Raw genomic sequence first — 24,205 nt, 5'->3', positions numbered from 1 at the left:
ATATAGCCTACAACAGTAACTTTATTTATACCAGCACTGCGCTTCAGTCATTAGCAGCTGAGTATCTGTCATAACCTGTGGCCGACAGTAGGTTGTGCTGTCCACCCTCTACCCAAAAGCCAGTCATGCTATAGAAAGGATGCTGCTGTCTGTTCACTCACATTGTCATCATGTCAAATAATGCTGCTTATTTTCAGAAGCTCACTGAGAAGAAACCCAATTATGACTTCTTCTTCATCTTCTTGTGGGGCTTGCTAAGGGCTTTTGAAGCTTTGACTACTTCTCAGGCCCCCTGCTCCTCTGACTCTGGGCTCAGGGTTGCATTTTGAGTACAGGTTTAAGTAGACTATTCATCACCTTTGATTGAAATAACAGTGCTGAAATGTAAATGCATACATAGAAAACATTACACTAGTTGTGAAACTTGAACAGCTGCTGGGTTAAAAAGTAAAAGAGTACCTTCTTGAATAGTTCGGACTGTTGGGAGTAGCTGACTCCTTCAGTTCTCAGTACCCTTGTAAGTTAATAAGGCCAACCTGAAAATAAAAGCTGTTGAAAAGTAGGACGCTGTGAGGACATGCTGAGGCTGCTGCATTATGGGACGGCCGTAAATACAGTGTATAGGTAGAATATACAGTGTGCCACACTGTCCCCTCGTCAGCTGGGTGCTCGGGCTCACGCAGAGCAGTACAAAATCTCAGCTGAGATTCTCTGACTTGCACAGCGAACTGCAGCATGGAGCAAAAGGTAAGCTTTGAAATCTACGAAAAAGACAAAACATTTCAGATCTATGAGCGCTTAGTTTAGCAGAGTCAGTCGTGTTTAAATACCTTAAACAGTTTGCTGCTGCTCACTTATTGTGTCACTGAAGGCAACTCTTCTAAAACTGATAACCTCACAGCTGGTTTTGGCCTTCAGAGTCCTGCCCTGGTCACAGCAATCTGTTTACACGAATAAGGAATTATCTGAATGTTTAATAGTGTGTGAGCATTTATTTGAACAAACAGTGTTTTGAGGATACCTGAGGTCACTCATCCTTCAAATCTTTAGAAACCAGATCTGAGTCATTCTGAATTATCACCTTGGTTCAGTTGCTGAAGAGATGCAATGAATCTTATCAACAAGGCTTGCTTTATAACTCAGCTATGACACTGGCAATAACAGTAAGCAACTTTAAATAACAAGAACTGCTCCTGCTTGTACAACATATGATAGATAGTGTAAAATCTCTGTTTTCTTGTTGTAAGGTGTAAAACTGCTCTTTAAATGTCAGGCATCCAATTTAAAACAAACACATATTCTCACTTCTTTATTGATTTAATGCTAAAAAAAAAGTATTTGAAAGAAATATTTTCAACCATAATTGTGTGTGAGACAAAATTAATCACTTCAGGAATAAAATGGCAAAGGAGTTGTCATTTTTCCATAAGACATGGCCTCTGTGGCACAGTGTATAAGGAATCCTCTTCAAAGAAATCTCTCAGTTGTTGCATAATGGATTACATTATGTTAATGGACATTTTACCAGAATGCTCTCTTATGTCACCGTGCGATTCTTCCGATCTTCAGGTAGTAATGCAAGATGCCTTTGTTGATGGTTGGAGGAAGCAATGTTAAATTTTAAAGAGAATGAATGAGAGGGCAACGTTACACGTGTCACAACCGAGCCAGCTGACCCAAAGGAAAAAGAAGACTCCGAAGCAGCAGATGTGATCTATTATGATAAAACTGCTCAGTGTATCGGAAAGTTTGGGGATGTTCACTGGTGCAAGTTCCAGCATCATCTCTCTCCAGTCAGCCTGGTGCTGCACAAATTAAATTAAATTAAATACACATACACCTCCTTCCTGCCGGCTTGTTTAGGGTGGAGCGGTGTGTTAGCCACATGCGGTGAATGTCAATTTAATCATAAACAAAAAGTGGTCAAAAACATTAAAATATTTGTTTAAGATTTAACTACAGATATGTTTTGCAGCTCTCGGCTCCTTATTTTTTCAACAGCTAACAAAAAGTAATTGGAACTTTATTAAATCAGTGCCGTTGCTTTACATAATCACGTGAAATCAGTTTAGAATTTTTAAGTGTAACTTAAAAACTTTTTTCCAAACTGGTGTGATCATCCGCTCTCTATAGAGCACCAAGTAATTACTTTGAAATGCATCTGCCTAATCAAAGATCAGTAATCGAATACCTGCACTGTAATTTTGTGGGGAGGAGGGTGAGAAGGGGTCTTTGGGTGGATAAAGTTACTGCATCCTTGTATTACATAGCTGCACACGCACACACAGTCATGCACACACAGTCATGCACACACAGTCATGCACACACGCATCTACATGCATGCACTATCTTCCTTAAACACACAGCATAGCTGTTCAACACTCAGGTGAAGCGCTGAATGAGTGTTTGCTGCCTGCTCCATGAAAGTTTAAGTAGACCAGTCCTTCCATAGCCAGGCAGCTCATTACGGCCTCATTACCAACAACGCAGGGACTCCAGCCCTGCAGGAAGCAGCAGTGCCACCCTCCTCCACCTCCACCTCCTCCTCCTCTTAAGCCAGTCTGTCCCTAGTTGTGTTAACAGGACAGCTCCAAGCCAGTATGTGGATTAGAGACCAATGAGCATCAAAGCAGAGAATCTATTACTGGTTACGTACCTGTGCTGACTTGAAGAAACTGCACTATGGAAGAAATCTTCAATTACTAAAACTGCTGTCCTGGGCTGTGTCTGCCCGACTTACATACATGTGGACTGAAGTTCAGTGACATTTGGATTTATCAAGTTCATCACAAAAGACTGACCCAACAATGACGCACAAGCCTTTGGAAGTAAAGGAGGTAACTAAACTTGGATGCAGTTGTGTCAAAGCCACAGTCATGCAGTGTTTGTATGACTGGAGCAGTAAAATTAGACAAAATGAGAAAAAAATGGTCTCTCTCTAAGGGTTAAAGATGTGTTATGATTATTATGATCACTCCAGCATAATAAAAGACGACTGTGTAATATCAAATATTTTATTGGCACAGAATATGGTGGTGTAATAGCTATCCCTGTTTTTTTGTTCCCCCCCCCTCACACAGCCTGTATTAATCTTCTTTTCAGCTGATGGAGCAGTTCACAGTTTTTTTTCTAATATTTTTTTGTTTTTTGGCAAAAAAGCTCTAAACACGCCTCATAAGACTTCCTCAGCAAAGTGGCACATTTAGTGCCTTGAGAGGCCGATACTTCCCCCAGGAGTGTAGAAAAAGACTAAAATAGGTTTCAAGTAAGATGTGGTGGATGTGTGTGTGTGTGTTTGTGTTCATGCATTTGCATTTCTCATGGTGTCGAGACATAAATCATCTAAGGGTAAAGACATGTTTTAAAGTTAAAGTTACAGGATGAAAAGAAAACTTAATGCAGTTTTGAACAGAATCCAGAAATTATTACTAAATATGATGCTGTGCAACTGTAACCATATGCTGTATATGTTGTATAATATCAGAGGCATCAAAGCTACGCAGTACTTGCTTGCTCTTCTCTCTACCAATACGGGCAGTAAATACTGGACACTATATGCTAATCCGTATCAATATAACAGAGTATCTCCTCTGTTAGAGGACAAGGTGAACAGTTGGCTAAAAGGCTGTGAATTGTGTATTCACTTGTTCCGCCATAAACAAAAGGTTTGCTTACTGTCCCCATGAGTAATGCATTTTTAGTAAAATCTTTATTTGCCAGAAATGCAAGAACGTTTCCAAAGATAGCGCTGTGGCTTTGTGGCTTGTTACGGCTGCTTGTGTGAAACAGTACCAACAGAGGAGGTACAGTACTTGACCGGTGTGGTGGAGGCCTGTTCAAGGTCAGGTTTCTTTAGACACCTGGAGCCCCTTAAATGTGTGTTGCCCTGGGTGATGCACGGTGTCAGTCAATGGCCCACGAGGAGTGCTATCTCTTTCAGGAGCCTAACTGCCACTTTGTGGCTGGGTAACAGGATCCTGCACCATACTGGATAAATAGGGACAATGGAGCGCCCTCTCGGGTGATGGTCAACCAGTCAGATAAACTTTCCTGTTCAAATGTGATGTTTACAATAGGTGCTCATTTCATATTTCATACAAGCTTGCTGTGTTTTGTTTGTTTACACATTTTTTGTTTTGTTTTTTTAGTGTCCAGTTTGAATCAGATGACAGTGTGCCAAGAAAGCCAACCTGTTATCTATCGCCTCTTTGCTTTTTCTCCATCCTCTCGCAGCATAGTTCGGTTTTCCTGCCTGATTTGTGTTCAGCAAAGGTCAGATTTCCTTTGAGTGGCAGAAAATCCCTGCCCTGCACTCGCTGCCCAGTGAAACATCCAATAACAGATGCCTACAGAGTGCCAACAACAGGAGACTGCCCTTGCAGTTTCTGGTTTTACTACTACTGCTGTTATATTTCAGTCTACTGTCTTAAATCAGAGTCTGATAGAAACTAAACAGAAGCATATTTACAAATGTTTCTGATAAAAATATATATATATTTTTAAAAATGGAAACTGTTTTGCAGACATTTTTTCAGCTATCTTAATTTTGTCAATCTCTATTTAAAAAAACCTCTTCTACATGCTTTGCAGTCATTAAACCATATAGCTGACTTTGGTTAAGTTTAAATTCATTATTTTGCTTAAGGTGGATTCTCTCTGGTTACTCATTCTTCTTCTTACTGTCCAGTGAAATGCATGCTAGATTGATTGGTGATTCTAATAGTCACTCTGAGTTAGGCCTGTGTTATTGTGATGACTCAGCCTTTCACCCTATGACGTCAAGAATAGGCTCTGGCACCACTGCCACCTTAAAACTGGACAAGCAGCTGGATGGCTAAATGGATGTTGTTTACTGTGATTAGTATCTCCTCATTTTTGCTGAAGTATACCTTTGTGCAGTTTTTTTTCCCATTTCTTTTAAAGGATGGACGCAATAATCAAGTTTGTAGTACAAGAAAACTGAGGGACTAATTAAAGGAAGATTTTACAGGAATGTTGTATGTAACACGTTAGTTTAAAGTCTCACATAGTTGTTGAATTGGGTTGATTTTGATGCATCTACCCAATGGATTGCTGGAGAGATGTGGCATTTTAATCCTGAAGGAGACTACAAATTAAAAAAACAAAACAAAAATAAGATGTAACACTTCCCTTCAAGGGAACAAGTGTACCTGAAGTACATCACCAAAATACCCCATAACAGAAACACTGGGTCCTGACACTGTCGGGGTCAAGGGTTTCAGTCTTTCCTTTAATTTGTCACCCATGTTGCATCTATCTACACATGCCCCCGCACACAGATACATATTTGGAGCGAAGCTTCCTTTGTTGCGCACTCACTATATTATTGATGGTTTCCTATTGAAGGAAGCAGAGACTGTAATCTATCAGAGTTTCCTGTGTTCCCTTCAATAAAACCCAGATGTTCAGCTCAGTTCAGAAAAGGTACCTGGAGGCACGCACACTGAGGATCTTAGTGGTAAGCAGCTTTATGCGAACAATCTTTTCTCTGTTTTAATGATCTCATAATTACATAATTCATTTTATTTTGATGTGAATTTCTGCTGGGTCAGTAGATCAGCAGCTTGTTTCACTGGAGACTGTCAGTGTCAGTTACTTTGACTTAGTGACAGGTCAACTTGGCAGTGATGAGAGCTGAACTACTGAAGCGCAGTGCTGGACGGCTCTTTCATAACATCGCAGCACCGTAATTAAAGTGCATTGCTGATCGTTTTACCTCGCATAAAATTCGTTGTGCATTAAGCAGCGGAACATATCCTGTATTTATGCATACTAAAATAAATGTTACTACCCGTGGGCTTTTGAAGTTGATCAGATTTATATTTGTGTCAACTTTTGCTTAATACCTTTTTTCTTTTATTTTGTCTTGTGTTTTTAAAGAGGCATTTAGCATTACTATCAGCTTACTATTTAGGATACATGGATTTTTTGGTGCTCAATATATCCCTGTCATGAACAAGATTAATGGCTCTTAAAAAGAAACAGCAGCAGATTAGATAGTGGTGGCTGAATTTAGATTTATCATGAGCACAGAGGATGTGGCCAAGGCCAGAAATGGCTCTGACTGGAAGTCACAGATATAGGGACAAACATTCAGGAAATTAGGTGCCCATTGGGACATTTACCATATATCCTAGGCTGACAAGACTGTAAGTATGTGTGTGTGCATGTGCTCCTCACTGATGAAAACCTCAACAAAAACAGGATAATTTTTGAAGACACAAAGGAAAAAGGTGGGGCACATGTTCCATCCATCCCATCCAAACAGCAGGGATAATAATAACACATTATCTGTAGAGTAGCTTTTGTAATGTTGTTTGACTTCAGCTGCGTCAAATATACAGCCTGTGGATCACAACTGGCCAACAAGCCAGAACTGTCCAGTCAGCAGTGGCGTGTCTAGAAAATTTTTGTTGGGGGGGCCAGGTAGGGGCACAGATTTGGAGAGAGGTGGCAGATGTAATTGGCAGATAATGTTTAAAAATAAATTCTACCAACCGTTAACCATAATTCAATAATCCTGTAAACCTAATAACTGAATGCGCTTTTAACTCTTATTAGAATGAGATTTTAACCACTACGGTGCAAAGTTTTTAGATACTGCGTTGATAAAGTACAAGAGATACAATCAGTGCTTTGTCAGTGTTTACTCAGCATTCAAGGACAGCAATATTTGCATAGTATTTTTACTGACATATAGTGCACATATGTTTTGGGCAAAAACATTTTTAATATTAAAATATGAACATTTGTAACAAACAATTGACAAATTAGCCAGTTCCAATGTAAAACTTTATCTGCCTGTTAAAAAAAGAAGATAATCTTCTCACAAACTGGTGTTTGATTTTGAAACAGGAAAAAAGTGGAGAAACAAATGAAAAGACTAACATTTGAATAAAACCTGAAAGCAAGTAAATACTTTCTATGCTGCCTTATCGTAAACTTTGGTAATATTGATAAAGAACAACACTGGCTGATGATGAAATACAGTCAGCTGGCATGGTGACACTGCCAGTATTAACCTGCAGGGCTGGACCGGGACAGAAAATCGGGCATTTTGACTACAGACCGGCCCACCAGGTATTAAAGCCATAAAGCCTTTGAATGAAAACAAATGCTGTTGTGACAGTGATGTACAGTCTTGTTGGTATATGTATGATTTCTATACATTTTACGTCAGATAAAAACTTTGGTTGTAAGATTTAGAGTTACCAGCTGTCAGCTGCTTAGAAAAGGATCCTGGGGTTATTTGTCTCTCAGAAACAGTTCATAACTTCCCTTCAACTCATCCATGTCACCTAAAAGGTAAACCTGTTTCTCCATCACCTGTTCAGCTCTGATGATTCAGTAAGGACATCTCCTGGTTTCATCTTCATGTTTCCCTCTCATCACATAACCAAACCGATATCATGACCAGCAGCTTTACAGCTGTGGCTCCAGCAAACATCAGCTGATACTAGAAATTAATATTAAATAAATTCTAACAACAGCTGATCAAGCTTAAACGTGCTGCTGTTGTTTAGAGCGACATCCGCTGGTTTCCTCTTTCTGGCGCAAAGTGGGCGATAAACAAACAAGAGAGAAAAGCCGATCAGCTGATCATTGATCAGTTTAATGATTGAAGTAGCAACAGGGGAGGCAGGGGGAGAGAATGAGAGAAGAAGAGGCAGCTGTGCAGCATAACGACAGAATAACTCCAGCTTTGTGTCTTTTTTTCATTATAGCGAAAGTCCGGGACAAACTGCGTCTCTTCTCAGCTCAATACGAAACGTGTAATATTTTCTCTGAATGAGGGACCATTCCATTTTTTAAGGAGCCGTTGGCAACTCTACTAACTAACCTTATGAATAAAATAAAGTTCACTATCAGTAACATCATAGCACCACCCAGCTGTATAAAAACTCCGTCAAACTGGCTAGATCGCAGTACGAGTTATTGTAACTGACGGTAAAAAGTCAGCACAACGAAAATAAACTCCACCTAAACTTGGTTTATATCTGACCCAGATAGACTGCAGGTCATAACTTCTTACCTGGAGTTCAGTTCACCTGACACTCGGACTGGCGGCTGCCTCGGGTCTCTCCTCCTGCCTCCCCTTCCCTCATCCACCTGCTGGCCTCTGTGGAAGCTCCGCCATAGCCACCACCAAACAACTGAGTTATTTTTACACATCGACCTGCATCTGGCCAATCCACCACCTCTCATTGTTCATGCCATTACAAAAAAAAAATAAAAATAAGTCACCGGGCATACCCCCGGTATGCCCGATGGCCAGTCCAGCTATGTTAACCTGCAACCAAATCTGCAGCTCCATACAGCAATGTTACGACTTAGATTATATCTTATAACTCATAACTCTTATGTTAGCTGCCCTCAGTAGCATACTGTCTGAAATATTCGACGGCTGCAATAATTCTTTAAGTGTTATTTTTTCCTTGGTATTCTAATTTCACCGAAGTTTACTAAACTCAACAAACTTAATATTACTTACCGGGACATTGATTCTGTCCTCATTTTCTTTCACCGAAAAATTGTTTCCTGCAGTGCCGTCTTTCGTGCTTGGCTCTCCTACCTTTGCTAACGTGATGCACGTAGCGCAGAAGCCGATGCTGCAATCACTTACACTCGGATATCTCAGCTTCACCGTGAAAACATAATCGGACATTTGATATTTGATTGAATTTTATTGTTTTGCCTTTGGGGTGGCACCTGGGGTGGCCAGTCTGGTTGGGGGGGGTGGCCTGTGCCCCCCCAGGCCACCCTGCTGGACACGCCACTGCCAGTCAGGACAGCTGGATGGATTTGCAAAGCGTGAGAGGTGCAGTGCCCGAGGGGGGAGATTTTGCACGATTTTGCATGAGGAAACATTCTGTTGTAAATTAAAGATGGATCAGTCATTAGAGTGGTTGTGGTCGCTGTCAATTTAAACAGCCAGATGTGGGAATCTTCATCGGTTTTATAGCCTTCTTACTGATAAAGACATTAACCACCTGTCTCATCATCTTTCTACCAAGTAAAAGCCATGAAACTAAGCGCCAGTAAACTGACTGATAAACATTGCAGATGGTTTTTCATTTGTTTTGTAAATTAATGGTTTGATAATACTGGCATTGGTGCTTTTGCTCACATTAAACTAAACTAAAATGAGCATGATACCCCTTTTGTATCTAATTTCACTGATGGGTTGCTTCTTTGGCCTAGAGCCTGGAGGAACGGTGTAATCGTATCCTGAGAAACATGGAGGCCTCCCTGACAGCCCGGGATCGCGTTGGCATCCAGGATTTTGTTCTCCTGGACACCTACACGAGTGAGACTGCCTGCCTGGACAACCTGAGGAAACGGTTCCACGAGAATCTAATTTACGTGAGTCTTTCCTGTGTGGTGTCATTTTGGGTAGCCTTTCACTTTCGCTTACTCTAATTAAACATTATGCCCTCAACCTTCAACCCCACAACGCCCTAATGCTGCGTTGTCTTCTGCTGAATCGGGCTCTGCGTGTTGCTGAGTCAGCAGCTCTGGTTCTTTTCATTTGCAGAGTGAGCACTATAAAGGTCAGTGCTACCCACTGGGTCATGACAAGTGATTAACTGAACTTATTTCTTTTGCTAAAATTACTTATCATTGTTAAGCTACATGGACAGCACATTGCCGGAAATCTTCTCATAATGTCACGTAATGTTCAAGGAAAACAATCATCAAAAGCAAGAGTTGCAGACCATAAGTTATTTTCCTTGTCTTTCTCCACAGACTTACATCGGGACTCTTCTCGTCTCAGTCAACCCATATAAAGAGTTAGACATCTACAGCAAGAAGCAAATGGATACCTACATGGGAGTCAACTTCTTTGAGCTGCCGCCTCACATGTAAGAGTTGTTTCTGGCATGTCATTTGTGTAGACTGTACATAAAAGATGTACTTAGCTACCGTGACGTCAGTGGTTTGTGGATTAGCACTCTGAAACTTCAGATTGGCCTTTTGACCTTTGATAACTTTGACTTGATCATGTTTTAGAGAACAGGGTGGTGTTTAAGGGATCAGCTAACGCTACCTAGTTTGGTTAGCAAGGCGCTTCTGTAGACTGGGTCGTAAACTGATATTGTTTCCTTCATGACAAAAAAGGAGCACAGACATTTCAAACTGCAATCCATACTATTTATCACATAGTTAAGGTTACAGTTTGGACTCATCCACCCTGGTACTGTGTATTCAAAAAGTTATCACAAAACCACAAACACTGCTGTGCTTCAGTAAAGTGGCTCCATTTAGCTGAAGGCAACAGCTAGTCACTTGTGCTGACATCCACCATCATCCATCCATCTGTTCATCCATCCATCTGTTCATCCATCCATCCATTTTCTGCCACTTGTCTAGGCCTAGCAGTATAAACAGAGTCCAGACCTCCCTCTTCCTGGCCACAAGAAAGAAACCCAAACCATTTTTTGTTCCAGGCTGTAAATGTGTTTAATTCTGTTCTAAAGCTTCGTGTGAAAATTCAGTTTCTTAATGATCAGATTTATTTGGCATGCCTTTATTCCATATTAAAATATCTCAGCAAATGAAAGAACAAATGGATTTATGATTCCTGGCAAATGAATGAATCCTACTGTCTTTGCAAATCCCTGACCTACCTGTAGATCACGCAAAGTTGACATTTGGTTGATAGACTTTAACCATCTTGACAATTACCGAATGGACATTGATGGTCCCCAGAAGACTGAACTGGATGATTGTAATACATTAATGTGAGATACAATATGACTAAATCAGCCTCAGTTATTGCATTTTCTGGTGATTAGTAAATACAAGTACGGTAAAATGAAATCTTGAGCACTGTTAACATGTAACTGGTAGAAATACCATGTTAGCAATATGACTGTGAATATGCTGACAATCACAAAAGCATTATAGCTCAGCTTCAAAGAACTCTTTGACTTGATGGATTGCCTCATCTTAAAAATAAAAAAATGTGATTTTGTTGGCCTCTGACCTCTCGCTGTGCTTTCAGTTATGCGCTGGCAGACAATGCCTTCCGCACAATGATGTCTGAGTTCAACAACCACTTCATCCTCATCTCAGGGGAGAGTGGGGCCGGAAAAACAGAGGCCTCAAAGAAAATCCTTCAGTTCTATGCTGTCAGCTGTCCAAGTACCAAAGTCCTCAACAATGTCCGTGACAGACTGCTTCTTTCCAATCCCGTGCTTGAGGTCAGTGTCCTGGATGTGCGTGGTAAAGCTTCTGCTATGCAAGATCCTGTGCAGTTTTTTTAAAACACAATTTCTTCCTTGTTTTGTTTTCAAATTTCAGGCTTTTGGAAATGCCAAAACCTTGAAGAATGACAACTCAAGCCGCTTTGGAAAATATATGGACATCCAGTTTGACCACCAGGTAGACAAATCTAAATCATGTTGCAATGCCTAAGGTGAAACCTTAGGTATTTAGTCTTCCAAATTATAAAAAACAAAAACAAAACAAAAAAAATAAAACTCGTGTCTAAAACCTTAGGCATTTACTACATGTTAAAGATTACCTTTTCACTTTCAGGGTGGTGCAGTTGGGGGTCACATTCTCAGTTACCTGCTGGAGAAGTCCCGCGTGGTCCACCAGAACCACGGAGAAAGAAACTTCCATATATTCTACCAGCTGGTGGAAGGAGGAGAAGAAGATCTGCTCCGCTGGCTTGGTCTAGAGAGAAACTGCAAGCACTACCGCTACTTGGTGCAGGTCAGGGAAATAATGCACTACATTCATGCTGCTTATAACCCCCCCCCCCCCCCCCCCCCCCCCCCCCAAAAAAAAAAAAAAAGCTGACATCTTTACTGAACTTTTTAATTGATTTTTTCAGGGGAATTGTGCCAAAGTCAGCTCTATCAATGATAAAAGTGACTGGAAGACGGTACGGAAGGCCCTGTCTGTTATAGACTTAAGCGAAAGTGACATTGAGGTGAGGATGCACATTAAGTCTTTGTACAGTCTTTGTGTTGGAGATTAATTTAAAACCATTTATCTCTGGATTTCATACAGAACCTCTTTGGAATAATTGCCAGCGTGCTCCACATGGGAAATATAAAGTTCGAGGCAGATGCTCGAGGATACGCCATGCTTAACAACAACCAGGAGATGCAATGGGTGTCAAAGGTAAAATCCAAGAAAACAGCACGTAGTATAAACAATTTGTCCCCCTTCATGCAACTTACTGATGATACCACGAAGAAATTTGATGCCACATGATTTGGTTTTCTATTCTGGTTGCAGTTGCTGGGGATTCCTAACCAGGTGCTACAACAGGGCTTAACCCACAGAAAGATCGAAGCCAAATCAGAGGAGGTAGCATATACATTAACTTATAAAATAATTTTAACTTGCTTGAAATGCTAAATTACCTTAATTGACATTATTCTGATCTTAAAGGTATTTAGTCCTTTCTCTGTGGACCATGCAGTGTATGCCAGGGACGCCCTTGCCAAAGCCATCTACGGCCGCACTTTCAGCTGGCTAGTCAACAAGATCAATGAGTCGTTAGCTAACATGGTGAGCAACAAAGCAACCCAACTTATTGTTCTCACAGAAAGAGGGAGTGATTTGGGCTAACAAGGTTAGGAAGCAGTCCTGAGGTAGTCTACTGACAGATTTTGAATCTGCACACATCTGATTTGAATATCTGGCAGTCTTTTTGGGCACAGTGTAATTTTATTGGCTCAAAGTAAAGTCAGCACATGAGCTTGAAATGCTTTAGAAGTGCTTGTCTACAGCATGTCTGATCTCAGTGTTAAAACCCTGTCCTATTATATGTGCACTTCTATATAAAGGACTCCTCCAGGAAAACCGTGATTGGACTTCTGGACATCTATGGGTTTGAGGTTTTCAGTGTAAACAGGTGAGATCATGCACAGAGAGACTGATTCGTCAGTAGAAAAGGTGTCAAATTAAAGACAGTGACAATGACTAATTTCTGTTTTATAGCTTTGAACAGTTTTGCATCAACTACTGCAATGAGAAGCTGCAGCAGCTTTTTATCGAGCTGACCCTGAAATCAGAGCAGGAGGAGTACGAGATGGAAGGAATCGAAGTAATACGATTATTCAGTCAATTTGCTTCACATATGTGGGCTCAAGAACAGCTGATTTACAAGAAGAAAATAATGTTCTTCTGTTTTTTTCTCTCTTTTACACAGTGGGAGCCTGTGCCATATTTCAACAACAAGATCATCTGTGATCTTGTGGAGGAGAAATTCAGAGGAATCATTTCTTTACTGGTAAAAAAAAGGCATCACATCAAATACTGTGCTGATGAACCAAAACATGCCATAATTCCCGCTGTCCTCTCATAGGATGAGGAATGTTTACGGCCTGGAGAGGCCACAGATCTCACCTTCCTGGAAAAGATGGAGGACAAGATTGGTGGCCACCCTCATTTTGTCACGTGAGTTTTTACAGGTGACATGTGGTGAATTAATGTTGTCAACAAACAATCAAACTACAAGTATAATACAAATCTACACTAACTACATTTCCTGCAGACACAAACTTGCAGACCAAAAGACGAGGAAAACTCTGAAAAGAGGAGACTTCCGCCTCCTCCACTACGCTGGGGAAGTTACATACTGTGTTGTTGGTAAGACGTTAAATACTATTGATATTTTTTTTCTGTTATAATGCCACTGAATTAGTCAGTGTAACAACAGAAAAATGCTGAAATGCGTCAATAGTGTCATAAACCTGGCGAACTGACTACATGTTTACAGACGTACTACAGAGCAAATAGCTTCACTCTTGAAGCTTCTTTTTGTTCTTTAAACTTTCAGGATTCTTGGACAAAAACAATGATCTTTTGTATCGAAATGGGAAAGAGGTAATTTAACTGTTATGTAATTTAACCCAGTAAAGATGACAGTTTGGTGGATGGTGATTCCTCATTACAAAAAACGTGACTTCTAGTAACCCTATTAAATAATGCAAAAGGAACTGAAATGATGCCTACAAATGTGTAACTGCCTAACCTTTTAGATGCTCACAGTTTTCCTGTTCTCCTTAGGTTATGCGGCAGTCCAAGAACGCCATCATCAAACACTGTTTTCCTTCTACTGAACCGGATAGCAAGAGGAGACCTGAAACTGTAAGAGCAATACAAGATATAGAAACTCGGTGTCTCACCAATGTCAGTGAATTTAGGAGTAATCGGCCACTTTCCTGTGACTCCTCAGGTAGTGACTCAGTTTAAGAATAGCCTGGTGGGTCTGACTGAGATCCTAATGATGAAAGAACCCTGGTACGTCCGCTGCATTAAACCCAATGAAGCCAAGCAGCCAGGTGAGGCCTTGAGTATCAAAAATCTGGTATTTCAATAAAGAGACATCCTAGTCAGTCTAGATTTAATCAGCACATGCTGCTGCTGACCTCTTAGTGTTGTGGTGTCTCCTGCAGGACACTTTGATGACGTGTTGGTAAGGCATCAGGTGAAATACCTGGGACTGATGGAACACCTGAGAGTCAGGCGTGCTGGTTTTGCTTATCGTCGCAAATATGAAGTCTTTCTCCAGAGGTAGCACGCTGGCACTCCTCTAACCTTCAGTTAGTTACGTTAATCTTTTTCATGCAAAATGAAAAACAAAAACAAAAATCAGGATTCTTTTGTCTTTTGCTAACCTTCTGTGCTCAGGTATAAACCTCTGTGTCCTGACACTTGGCCCAACTGGAAAGGAACTGCAGCAGAAGGTGTGAGGTGTCTGATCAAACACCTGGGCTATAAATCTGATGAGTACAAGATGGGAAGGTAGGCAGAACGGATGAGTATCATATTTCAGATGGGTACTGCTGACTAACCTGGAAAAAGACATTTTTGGAAATCTCTCTGTTTGCCTTCATCGCAAGGACAAAGATTTTTATCCGCCACCCGAGAACTCTGTTTGCAACAGAAGATGCTTTTCAAGTCTGCAAACACAAGCTGGGTGAGATATTGCGCTGAAAATGTATTTTTGTTTCTATAGTAAACATCAACAACCTTTTCAATCTTTTAACCTTTACTGCAGCAACAAGGATTCAGGCAAAGTACAAAGGCTACAAGGTGAAAGGAGACTATCTAAAACAGAGAGAGGCTGGTAGGCCATGACATTTGTTTATAACCTATTAGTTAATGGTCCAGAACCATCTTGATTTATCAGCTCCTACTACACTTAAAACACGTTAAACAAACAATGTCTTGTCTAATCAAAATAGCCACAAAGATTGAGACCTGCTGGAGAGGGATGATGGCTAGGAGGGAACGTCAGAGGAGAGCATGGGCTGTCAAGGTCATCAAGAAGTAAGTTAACATGTTTGACAGTTAAATGGCTGCTGATGCTTGCAGGACGGTGTAATGGCTGTGAGAGAGCCATTTGGGAACTTTTATTAAGTGAGGTTACCGATCTATTGATTTGTTCCAGGTTCATTAAAGGTTTCATGAATAGACATCAACCGGCCTGCACTGACAACAGCGAGTACCTGGCCTTTGTGAGGCACAGCTACCTCACGCGGCTCAAGGAAAACCTTCCCAAAACCATCCTGGAAAAAGACTCTTGGCTCACTCCTCCTCCTATATTGCAGGAAGTGAGTGATATTTAAATGTCAGGCTGCATTTTTTGTAATATCACATAACAGAGCCCGTTCAACACTCCTGTTCATCCTCCAGGTTTCCCAGGTCTTGAAGAAGATCTACATTCGCCACATGGTGAGGAAGTACGTTCGAGGGATCACTCCCCAAAGGAAAGCACAGGTACAATCCGTCGTACGTGAGCAGGAAGTTCAATAAATGTATAACATAACCTAAACTTGCTCTGCCTGTCACCAGTGTTTTTTATACCTACATTCTTGATTTCTTGATTTTCTACATATTTGTCACACTTAAATGTTTCAGATTATCAAAGAAATCCTAGTATTAGACAAGCATAACTTGAGTAAATACATTTTTTTTTCATTTATTAGGGCAAAAAATCTCTCCAAATCCACCTGTCTCTATGTGACATTGCTCCCAAACCTAAAACTGGTTGGATTAAGGTTCAGGCTTTGACTAGACCACTCCAAAACCTTTATCTTGGTTACTTTTCTGAGCCACCCAGAGGTTGACATGTTAGGCAGTGGCTCTCAGTGTGGTTCAGTGAAGTCCCAAAGCCAAAAATATCGCTTTGTAATTCTTTCCAAACTGATACATGTCAATGACTTTGTTTCTCATTTCTTCTTGGGTTTCTTTACATCATGACATGATGTGTTATTTCTGGAAGCAGTTTGTGCAACAGATTTCCAAGGTTGATCTTAAAATACTCTCTGTTAAACATCTTCTTTGCAGCTGCTGTTAAAAGCACAGACCAGCGCCTTGTTCAAAGGGAAAAAAGAAAACTATCCCTTCAGTGTGTGCAGACCATTCGCAGACACCAGGATCTGTAAGACTACAGTACCATTAAAGTGGACTTACATGCATAAAATAGATAAGACTACAGTAGTTTATGTGATTTGAAATGGAAGACAGAATATATAACACTAATCTGCTACAGTTTGACGAATGCATGGACTTGTTTACTGGCAATTATTGTTGTTTCTGCAAACCCTCTCCTGCTGCTAAATATATGATGGACTGAGCGATTGCTGTTCTCACTGTTCTCACTTTGTTAAGGTGCAGAAGATATAAGCATCAAGGTGCTTCAGATGATTCAACATGAGAAAGTCAAGGTAAATTATAATATTAGTATTTAGTCAGCACACTGTCTTTGACGTGTGTGTGGTTGTCTGTTTGTTTGTTTTTTCACCTTCTCTGATCTTTGAGCGGGACCTCCACAGTACAGCGTACCTGTGGTGAAGTACGACAGGAACGGGTTCAGACCTCGACTCCGGCAGCTCATCTTCACCCAGGAAGCTGCCTACCTGGTGGAAGAGGCTAAGATCAAACAGCGGATAGATTACAGCTCACTGAAAGGTAACAAGTGAGGAGATAAAACAAAGAAAACATTGTTATCTGCAGTATATAAACATACAGTTATTTTATCAGTATTTTAAGGTTAACCTTGTTTTTGCAAGGTGTGTCAGTCAGCAACCTCAGTGACAACTTCCTGATTCTTCATGTCACGTGTGATGACAGCAAGCAAAAGGTACCTGCACACCGCTGTCCACAGCCATCTTAAAAGTTTTAACATTATACCGTTTATACTCTACAGATGGGCAACCAATAAAATGAAAAACAAAACTCAAATGTTAAACCCTAAAGTGAGTGGATGTGGAAGATCATGCTGTAGGGAGGGCCAGGGAAGGATTACCACAAATCAGTACAAAGTTGTTCTAAGTGGTCACTGTTACCCTTTGGTCAAACATTTCTGTACTAAAGCAGTGGTCTCTTCCAGCGTGATAATGCCTTCAATCAGTAGGACACAAGAGTTCGCTAAATAGCTTAATAAATATGAAAATGATGTGAATCATTTAGTGTCTGGACTTCACAACCGCTGGCACCATTATTAAAACACCAAGGACATTTAAAAACATTTTGGAGTGTTTTTCTTATAATAATCACTTTCAGGTCTTTAAATTTAAGATGAAAAATATCCAGTATATGTACAAAAGTACTGGGCTAACTACACATTACAGCTTGAGGAGCCATGGAAACCCTCACCATGAAGCTCCCAGTGCAGTTTTTGTGCTGATGCTAATCCCAGAGGAGGTTTGGAGCGTTGCAGTTACTGAGTCAGGAGAACAATGGCAAATTTTATGGAACACGAGCCCCAGCAAACCTGCTCTGTAACTTAATACAGTCTGTCATGGATGAGTCACTGTTGATCCTTATGGAAGCTTGTTTCTGCATCTGCATCCAAAGCGCTTTGGGGTCCTTAGGGACTAGTAAAGCGCTATATAAATACAGGCCATTTACCATTTATCTGAATTTTTTTCTTTGACTCAAAAAACATTTTTCCTACCAGTAAGTCATAATTTTGTATTACTATCTCATAATTTTAATGTAAGAACCCAAATTTTTATGGTTTTTGTCTGTTTTTTGGGGTCAGTTTAAAAAAAATTTCTCAGTAGTTTGAGTTAGTAATTCTCAGCCCAACACTCAGCCTAAATTTGAATTGGTAAGTCAAAATCTTAAAATAACAATCTGAAATTTGGACTTTTCAGTGACAAAAACAAACATTCATATTTCCTAAATGCTTCCACTTTTGTTTAAATACTTAATAAAGCTGATCTTGAGATATCTAGGAAGAAAGAAATTTCACTACCTGACTGTTACAATGGTTGGGTCCTATTATCACACAAGTGTCACACTTGAATTCAGTGAGCTCTTTAAAACAACCTGTTATTTCACAAATGTTTGTAAAAGCTGACTGTGGTAAAGGAACTGAAAACACCTGAATTCAAAGATTAAAAGGTGTGGCCCGGTACTTTAGTCCATATAGCGTACGTCAAATATGTCTAAAGAAACTGTTGGAGAGACCATAAATTAAAGCAGTTCATGTCTGCCATTTAGATTCCAGAGGAAAAGTCACAACGTTTAACAGAGCACTGATTTGTCCTTTCAGGGTGATCTGGTTCTGCAGTGTGACTTCCTGTTTGAAGCCTTGACTAAGCTGAGTGTTATTGTTAACAAGCAGAACTGCATCCACGTGGTGCAGGGCAGGTACAGAGTCTGCATCGTGTGTGGCAATATTTGAATTTGAAATATGAAAGTGGTAAAAATCATAAATAATAAAAATCATAAATAATCATAAATAATTATATATATATATATTTTTTAAATGCAGCGTGCGGTTTGACATTCAGCCGGGCAGAGAGGGGTTTGTCGACTTCAAGAGTGGCCAGGAGTCGATGGTCTACAGGGCAAAGAACGGCCATCTGATGGTGGTGAGTCTGTAATTCAGACAATGACAACTTATTACTGAAAACACGAGCAACTGACTGAGCTCTTTGTGTTTTTAGGAGTCAACAAAAACCAAGTCAAGATGAAGATGCCAGTGCTGTGGGATTAATGGTGCTCCTTAAGCCTCAGAGTTGCAACAGCCATGCTTACCCTGTAATCCTGCTCAGTGGCTATTTACATTATTAAAGGCAACTTTATACTTTTGCATCTTCATTAAAATGTTATACAATGAAGTATATTCTGTTATTACCCAAATGCTGCCAATAACTTAGCTGTAGAAAGTTCTTACTTACAATGTCAGCAGCTCTCCGTGTTCATGATATTTGGATTTGAAATAATCTCTATGTAAACAAACAGATTCATGTATGTACACTGTATTATATATACAAAATATTCATAGAATTACTTGATAACAGTAAAGAAATATATGTGTGCAAAGCCATGACTGTAACATTTATAATACCTCAGTCATGTTGTACCTTTATATTAAAACATCCTTGTTGTGGCAATATTGTCAGATTATGGTTTAGTCTAGCAGAGGAAACTCCAATGAATTGTGCAGATTATGTTTATGTAGTACATGCTGCTATTACGCAGTTCTGAAGTACATTTACAGCACGCTAACTCAGTCAATACAGTCTCAGATACGAATTAAGCCACTCTCTAACCTGTTTTTCTTAGATATGTTATTATCAGTGTTGGGGAGTAACGGAATACATGTACCGCCGTTACGTATTTAGAATACAAAATATGAGTAACTGTATTCCGTTACAGTTACCGTTTAAAAAGGTGGTATTCAGAATACAGTTACTTTGTTGAAATAAATGGAACACACTGGGGTACTTTCCTGTTTCATTTTGTCGCGGGTCAGGACTGTTTGGGTTTTGTTTGACAGCTACGTTCCTTTGCTCCAGGCAGCGTTACGGTTGCCATGGTTACAGGGCGACGCTCTCTCTCTCTGCGACTGTGTGTTTCCTGGGTGAGAGAGCGCCTTTTCGTTGTTGTTGTTGTTGTTGTGCTAAGCTAACAGGCAGAATGCTACAAGCATAGCTCTAAAGAATGTAGCATCATGGGCAGTGTAGTCCGTGCTGCAGGGAGAATGGACTGCCATACACGTTATGTGTCTGTGAGCGCTAGGAGGGAGAAAAAGGGGAGTGGAAAGGTACGAGCAGTCATCGAGCAAAAACGGGAGCTGGAAGCATGTAAATATAATAATAACCACTGCAGCCAAGAAGAGTGCCTGACGAGCCCAGTTGTAAGTAAGCTATTAAGACTCGACTGTACACTGTGTTCGTGTTTTCCTCCGAAAACAACAAGTTCCGTTGGAGCAGCCTTTCAACGCCTCTCTCTGTCTGTCGCAAGAAAAGTTGACCCACACAACAAAGTAGAGCTATTTTTCGGCTACCAGCCGACAGGGACCCCGCCGTATTATGCTGGGCTTACACTGTGCGATTTTTTCAGTCGCGCGATTCAGCTCCTGCTCAAACTGTACGATTGACTCGCAGGGGTTAGAAGTTCATAGGTCACGATGCAGGGTCTCACACTATACGGCCCGATGCTCTGATGCGACCTGAGTGCTCACACTGTGCGTCCATAAAATGAAGGTTATAACAGAAATTCTGTCGCTCGCTCTCCCTCTCCGTCTTTCACTCACACAGACACACCACCACCATCAACTTTGCTAAATTGCTAATGAAAAACATTGGTCAGGCAGCTTTGATAATAACTTATTATCAACACAATGATAACATCACGCAGACTGAAGAAGTCTAGGAGGCCACTGGACCAGCTTGACTTCCTGGTCATTAATGTGCGTCAGTGTGATAACTCCAAAGGCCGGAGCTCCCTCTACTGGAGGACTCATGACCCTACAGCAGTTTTACAGCTACTGCGTTTATAGTGGTCCCTCGCTATAGCGCGGTTCACCTTTCGCGGCCTCGCTGTTTCGCGGATATTTTGTGCGCAATTTTTCATGCTTTTTCTTTCCCTTTCTTTCCTTATTTTACAGCGCTTTGTGTTCTGCGTCCTGATTGGCTGTAGACCACTGTCAATCAATCTCGTGCCGTGTCTCCTGCACAGTACAGAGCGCGTTCAGCTTGTCAAATTTACATAAATCTTTGATCGCTAGCAGTGTGACTCTGAAGTGCTGTACTGTGTGTTTGTAAGTTTTCTCCCCAACAAACACAACAATGTCGATGAAACATTTTTGCACCGTCAAAGGCACCTGCGGGTGTTTTTGGTTTCATTCTATAATACTGGACTTAATTTTCTACAAAGGTTTGAACTGTCACAGGCTGGGTCTCTGACCCAGCGCTCTGAGTTCATGTTTGTATTTGTCTCATTTTGTTATGTGATTTAGTTTGTGTTATTTCCTATCTGCCTTTAGTTTAGGCAGTTATTGTTCCTGGGTTTTCTATGTTTTGGGGTTTTGTATTTATTCATCACATATTAGGTCTGTTAAGTTGTGTTGTCATGTTTTAGTATTTCCTGTTTTATTCTGACAATGTCATGTGTTCTTTGTTTATTGTATTTAGCTTTCCTCTCCTGGGCCCTGTTTCAGGAAGCCGGTTTAGTGGAAAAACTGAGTAAGTATACCCTGAGTTAACGAAAACTCTGGTTTTTCGGTTTCACAAAGCGAGTTCAGCTGAAGCCTGAGTGAGTCACTATGACGACACACGCCGTGAAGCTAACCTGCTCCCTAGCAGGTTTACTACAACTAACCCTGACTGTCTCCGCCCCTTTGTCGGAAACCTGACTGTAGGAAGTGTCAGACATGGCGTGCCCCTTCCTTGAAGAGCCAGTAGATCGTGAAGCCCAAATTCTCCGCAGAGCTCTCCGCCGGGAGAGAGTGATCAGATCGCGTTTGGACATTTTATCATTTCCTGATGATTTTCTGTGCGAACGTTACCGTTTCTCAGCACAATCTATAATTTATTTGGATAACATCCTCAGGCCATATATTACGCATGTGACACATCGCGGACATGCTCTCAGTTCTGTACATATTATTTGTATTGCACTTCGGTTTTTTGCAAACGGGAGCTTTCTGTATAATATTGGTGACGCTGAGCACGTTTCCAAGGCTACCGTCTGTCGGGCAGTCAGGAATGTTACAGTTGCACTGAAACGTCTCCTGTACTCGTCTGTGGTGTTCCCCGGTCATAGACCCACAAGATTTATCAAAGAGGGATGCCACAAAATTGCAGGTATCAGGATGAACAAAACTTAATTTATGATGTGGTGATACTTGGACTACTACTTAAATTGCACATTTATTTTCAGGGTTCCCAGGCGTGATTGGCTGTACAGATGGCACTCACATTCCAATCATTGCTCCTTCAGTAAATGAAGGAGACTATGTGAACAGGAAGTCTTTCCACAGCATTAATGTACAGGTACATAGTTCCCTGTAGCATTTCAAACTAACAAATTATTTCATCATAGTAATGGATGCTAATTTGTGTTCTCTGCACTGTGAAGATCATATGTGATGCTGCCAACATTATCACAAATGTGGAAGCCAAGTGGCCAGGCTCTGTCCATGACTCACAAATATTCCGTGAATGTACACTGAGCACAAAATTTGGACATGGTGAGTTGAGAATACTTTAAAATATATAAAGACCAATTGCTTCAGGGACATTTGAACTGAAGTGTACCCTTCTGTCTTAGGAGAGTTCACTGGCTACTTGTTTGGTATCCATGTTTACCCTATTTGCTTACCCCTTACCCTGACCCTGAACCGGGCCCACAGCAGCGATATAATCTGGCTAATTGCAGGACAAGAGCCAGAATTGAAATGACTATCGGAATGCTTAAGGCCCGGTTCCAGTGCCTGCAAAGACTCAGGGTCACCCCAGAAAGGGCATGTGACATTATTGTGGCATGTGTGATTCTTCACAACATTGCCACAATTAGAGGAGAACACTGTCCTTCTGAACCAAACATCAGCAGTGATCCAAACCATGAACATCCTGACCCTCCCACGGACATACAAGATGGAAGAGCAGTCAGAGACACCATATGTCACAATCATTTCTTTTGACCCATCACCTCAACATGTTGAAAGAAGAATAAACAGATTTTTTGTTCAACTGGCTTTATTGGTCACCTGTGTTTCCTGTACACAAAGTATTAAAAGATGTAAACCTCATAAAGTGTCTCTGTTGCTTCCTCCTCTGTAACAGCTGTCAATGTTTCTTCATTATTTTCGTGTAGTAAAGAAATAGACAACATTGCTGTTCTACTGTAAACTCATATAATCTGTGGAGTATTACTCACAACTGCATGTTGGTCTGGCTCAACAGGAGGCTGCACCAGATGCAGTACACCATCACCATCAACTGATAGAATATGAGGTTTATACAGGTCACTTATAACTTACAAGGGACCAAATGGCAATTAACAAACATACCAAGCACCTTACACTTCATTGTCAGTATGCTTTCAGAGACAACCAAGACTGAGGGAAGGCAAAATCAGTAGGAAAATAACTTGACTACAAAATAATTCATTATGGTAAAGAGTTTATCAAATGAATGAGTAGCACTGCAAAGGTGACTGTGAAGAAAGGATGTATGCACATCATGTATTATTTTGAATTTACCCCCTATGTAGGCACTTGTGTCTTGCGGGGTTATTGCCTCAGAGGATGTCCCCGCAGAGATGCCTTCAGCCACAGGGCGCCCACTGTTTTGGCTGAGGGCCAACTGCTCAGCCTCTGTGAGTGGTGGTGGTGGAGGACCCCCACCTGTTTTTCGGGCCTCCGCTTTTTTTCTGTTGGCTATAACGGGTCACATTTGAGCATACAGAGTAAGCAAATATGTACTTGTAATGTGCTCAGATAATTTCAATAAGTGCTTACAGAAAGAAAATTAATGTAGCCTCTAACTGCAATTGATTTACATCGGACAAACAGACCAAGCACTATGGCTCATAATACAATTACACCTTACCTGTTTGGACTATATTTTTATATTTCATTTTTACTTGCTGCCAGGCACGTTTGGGGCCTGTTGGGTTGCACCTGCGCTCACATCACATCACAAAATAAAATGTATAAAATAACAAATAAAATAACATATGATAAAATAACGTGTTAAATGGGTGGAAATCCCTCGATCAATGTTTAAATTAACACTCACGCATTGACTCTGTCGGCTATGTTTTGCCATGCATGCTTTTGCAGCTGTGGCTGTGTTACTTTTTTCCGCAAAATTTGCATGTTATCAGCATATGCTGCCATCAGAATTTCGGCCTCAAGCGCTGTGAAATACATTGACCGCGCCTTCTTTCCCTTCGTCTCCATGGTGAC

The 24,205-nt window shown here is 40.8% G+C and overlaps 1 protein-coding gene across 2 annotated transcripts; it reads left to right on the top strand.

Moving 5' to 3' along the window:
• The first annotated feature begins 5,422 nt into the window (after window positions 1–5,422).
• Window positions 5,423–19,124, top strand: myo1hb (myosin IHb). 2 transcript variants are annotated; one of them, XM_026173834.1, is made up of 32 exons: window positions 5,423–5,479; window positions 9,223–9,384; window positions 9,769–9,884; window positions 11,027–11,225; window positions 11,326–11,406; window positions 11,563–11,742; window positions 11,864–11,962; window positions 12,043–12,156; window positions 12,274–12,345; window positions 12,430–12,549; window positions 12,828–12,895; window positions 12,982–13,087; window positions 13,193–13,273; window positions 13,349–13,440; window positions 13,538–13,632; window positions 13,823–13,869; window positions 14,053–14,133; window positions 14,222–14,327; window positions 14,442–14,559; window positions 14,677–14,790; window positions 14,889–14,965; window positions 15,047–15,115; window positions 15,234–15,318; window positions 15,440–15,602; window positions 15,685–15,768; window positions 16,339–16,432; window positions 16,663–16,718; window positions 16,827–16,962; window positions 17,064–17,134; window positions 18,554–18,651; window positions 18,776–18,875; window positions 18,951–19,124. In XM_026173834.1, exons 1-32 carry the CDS (start codon window positions 5,423–5,425, stop codon window positions 18,975–18,977), a joined length of 3,168 nt encoding a protein of 1,055 aa, XP_026029619.1. In that variant the 3' UTR covers window positions 18,978–19,124. The 2 variants fall into 2 exon arrangements, with proteins under 2 accessions (XP_026029619.1, XP_026029620.1); XM_026173835.1 differs by having other exon boundaries at window positions 5,431–5,479; window positions 17,073–17,134.
• Window positions 19,125–24,205: the final 5,081 nt, after the last annotated feature.

The sequence above is a fragment of the Astatotilapia calliptera genome, chromosome 7 (genome assembly GCF_900246225.1).
Source record: "Astatotilapia calliptera chromosome 7, fAstCal1.2, whole genome shotgun sequence".
In the NCBI taxonomy this organism is placed as follows: Eukaryota; Metazoa; Chordata; class Actinopteri; order Cichliformes; family Cichlidae; genus Astatotilapia; species Astatotilapia calliptera.
This window is presented reverse-complemented; position numbering and strand designations above follow the sequence as displayed.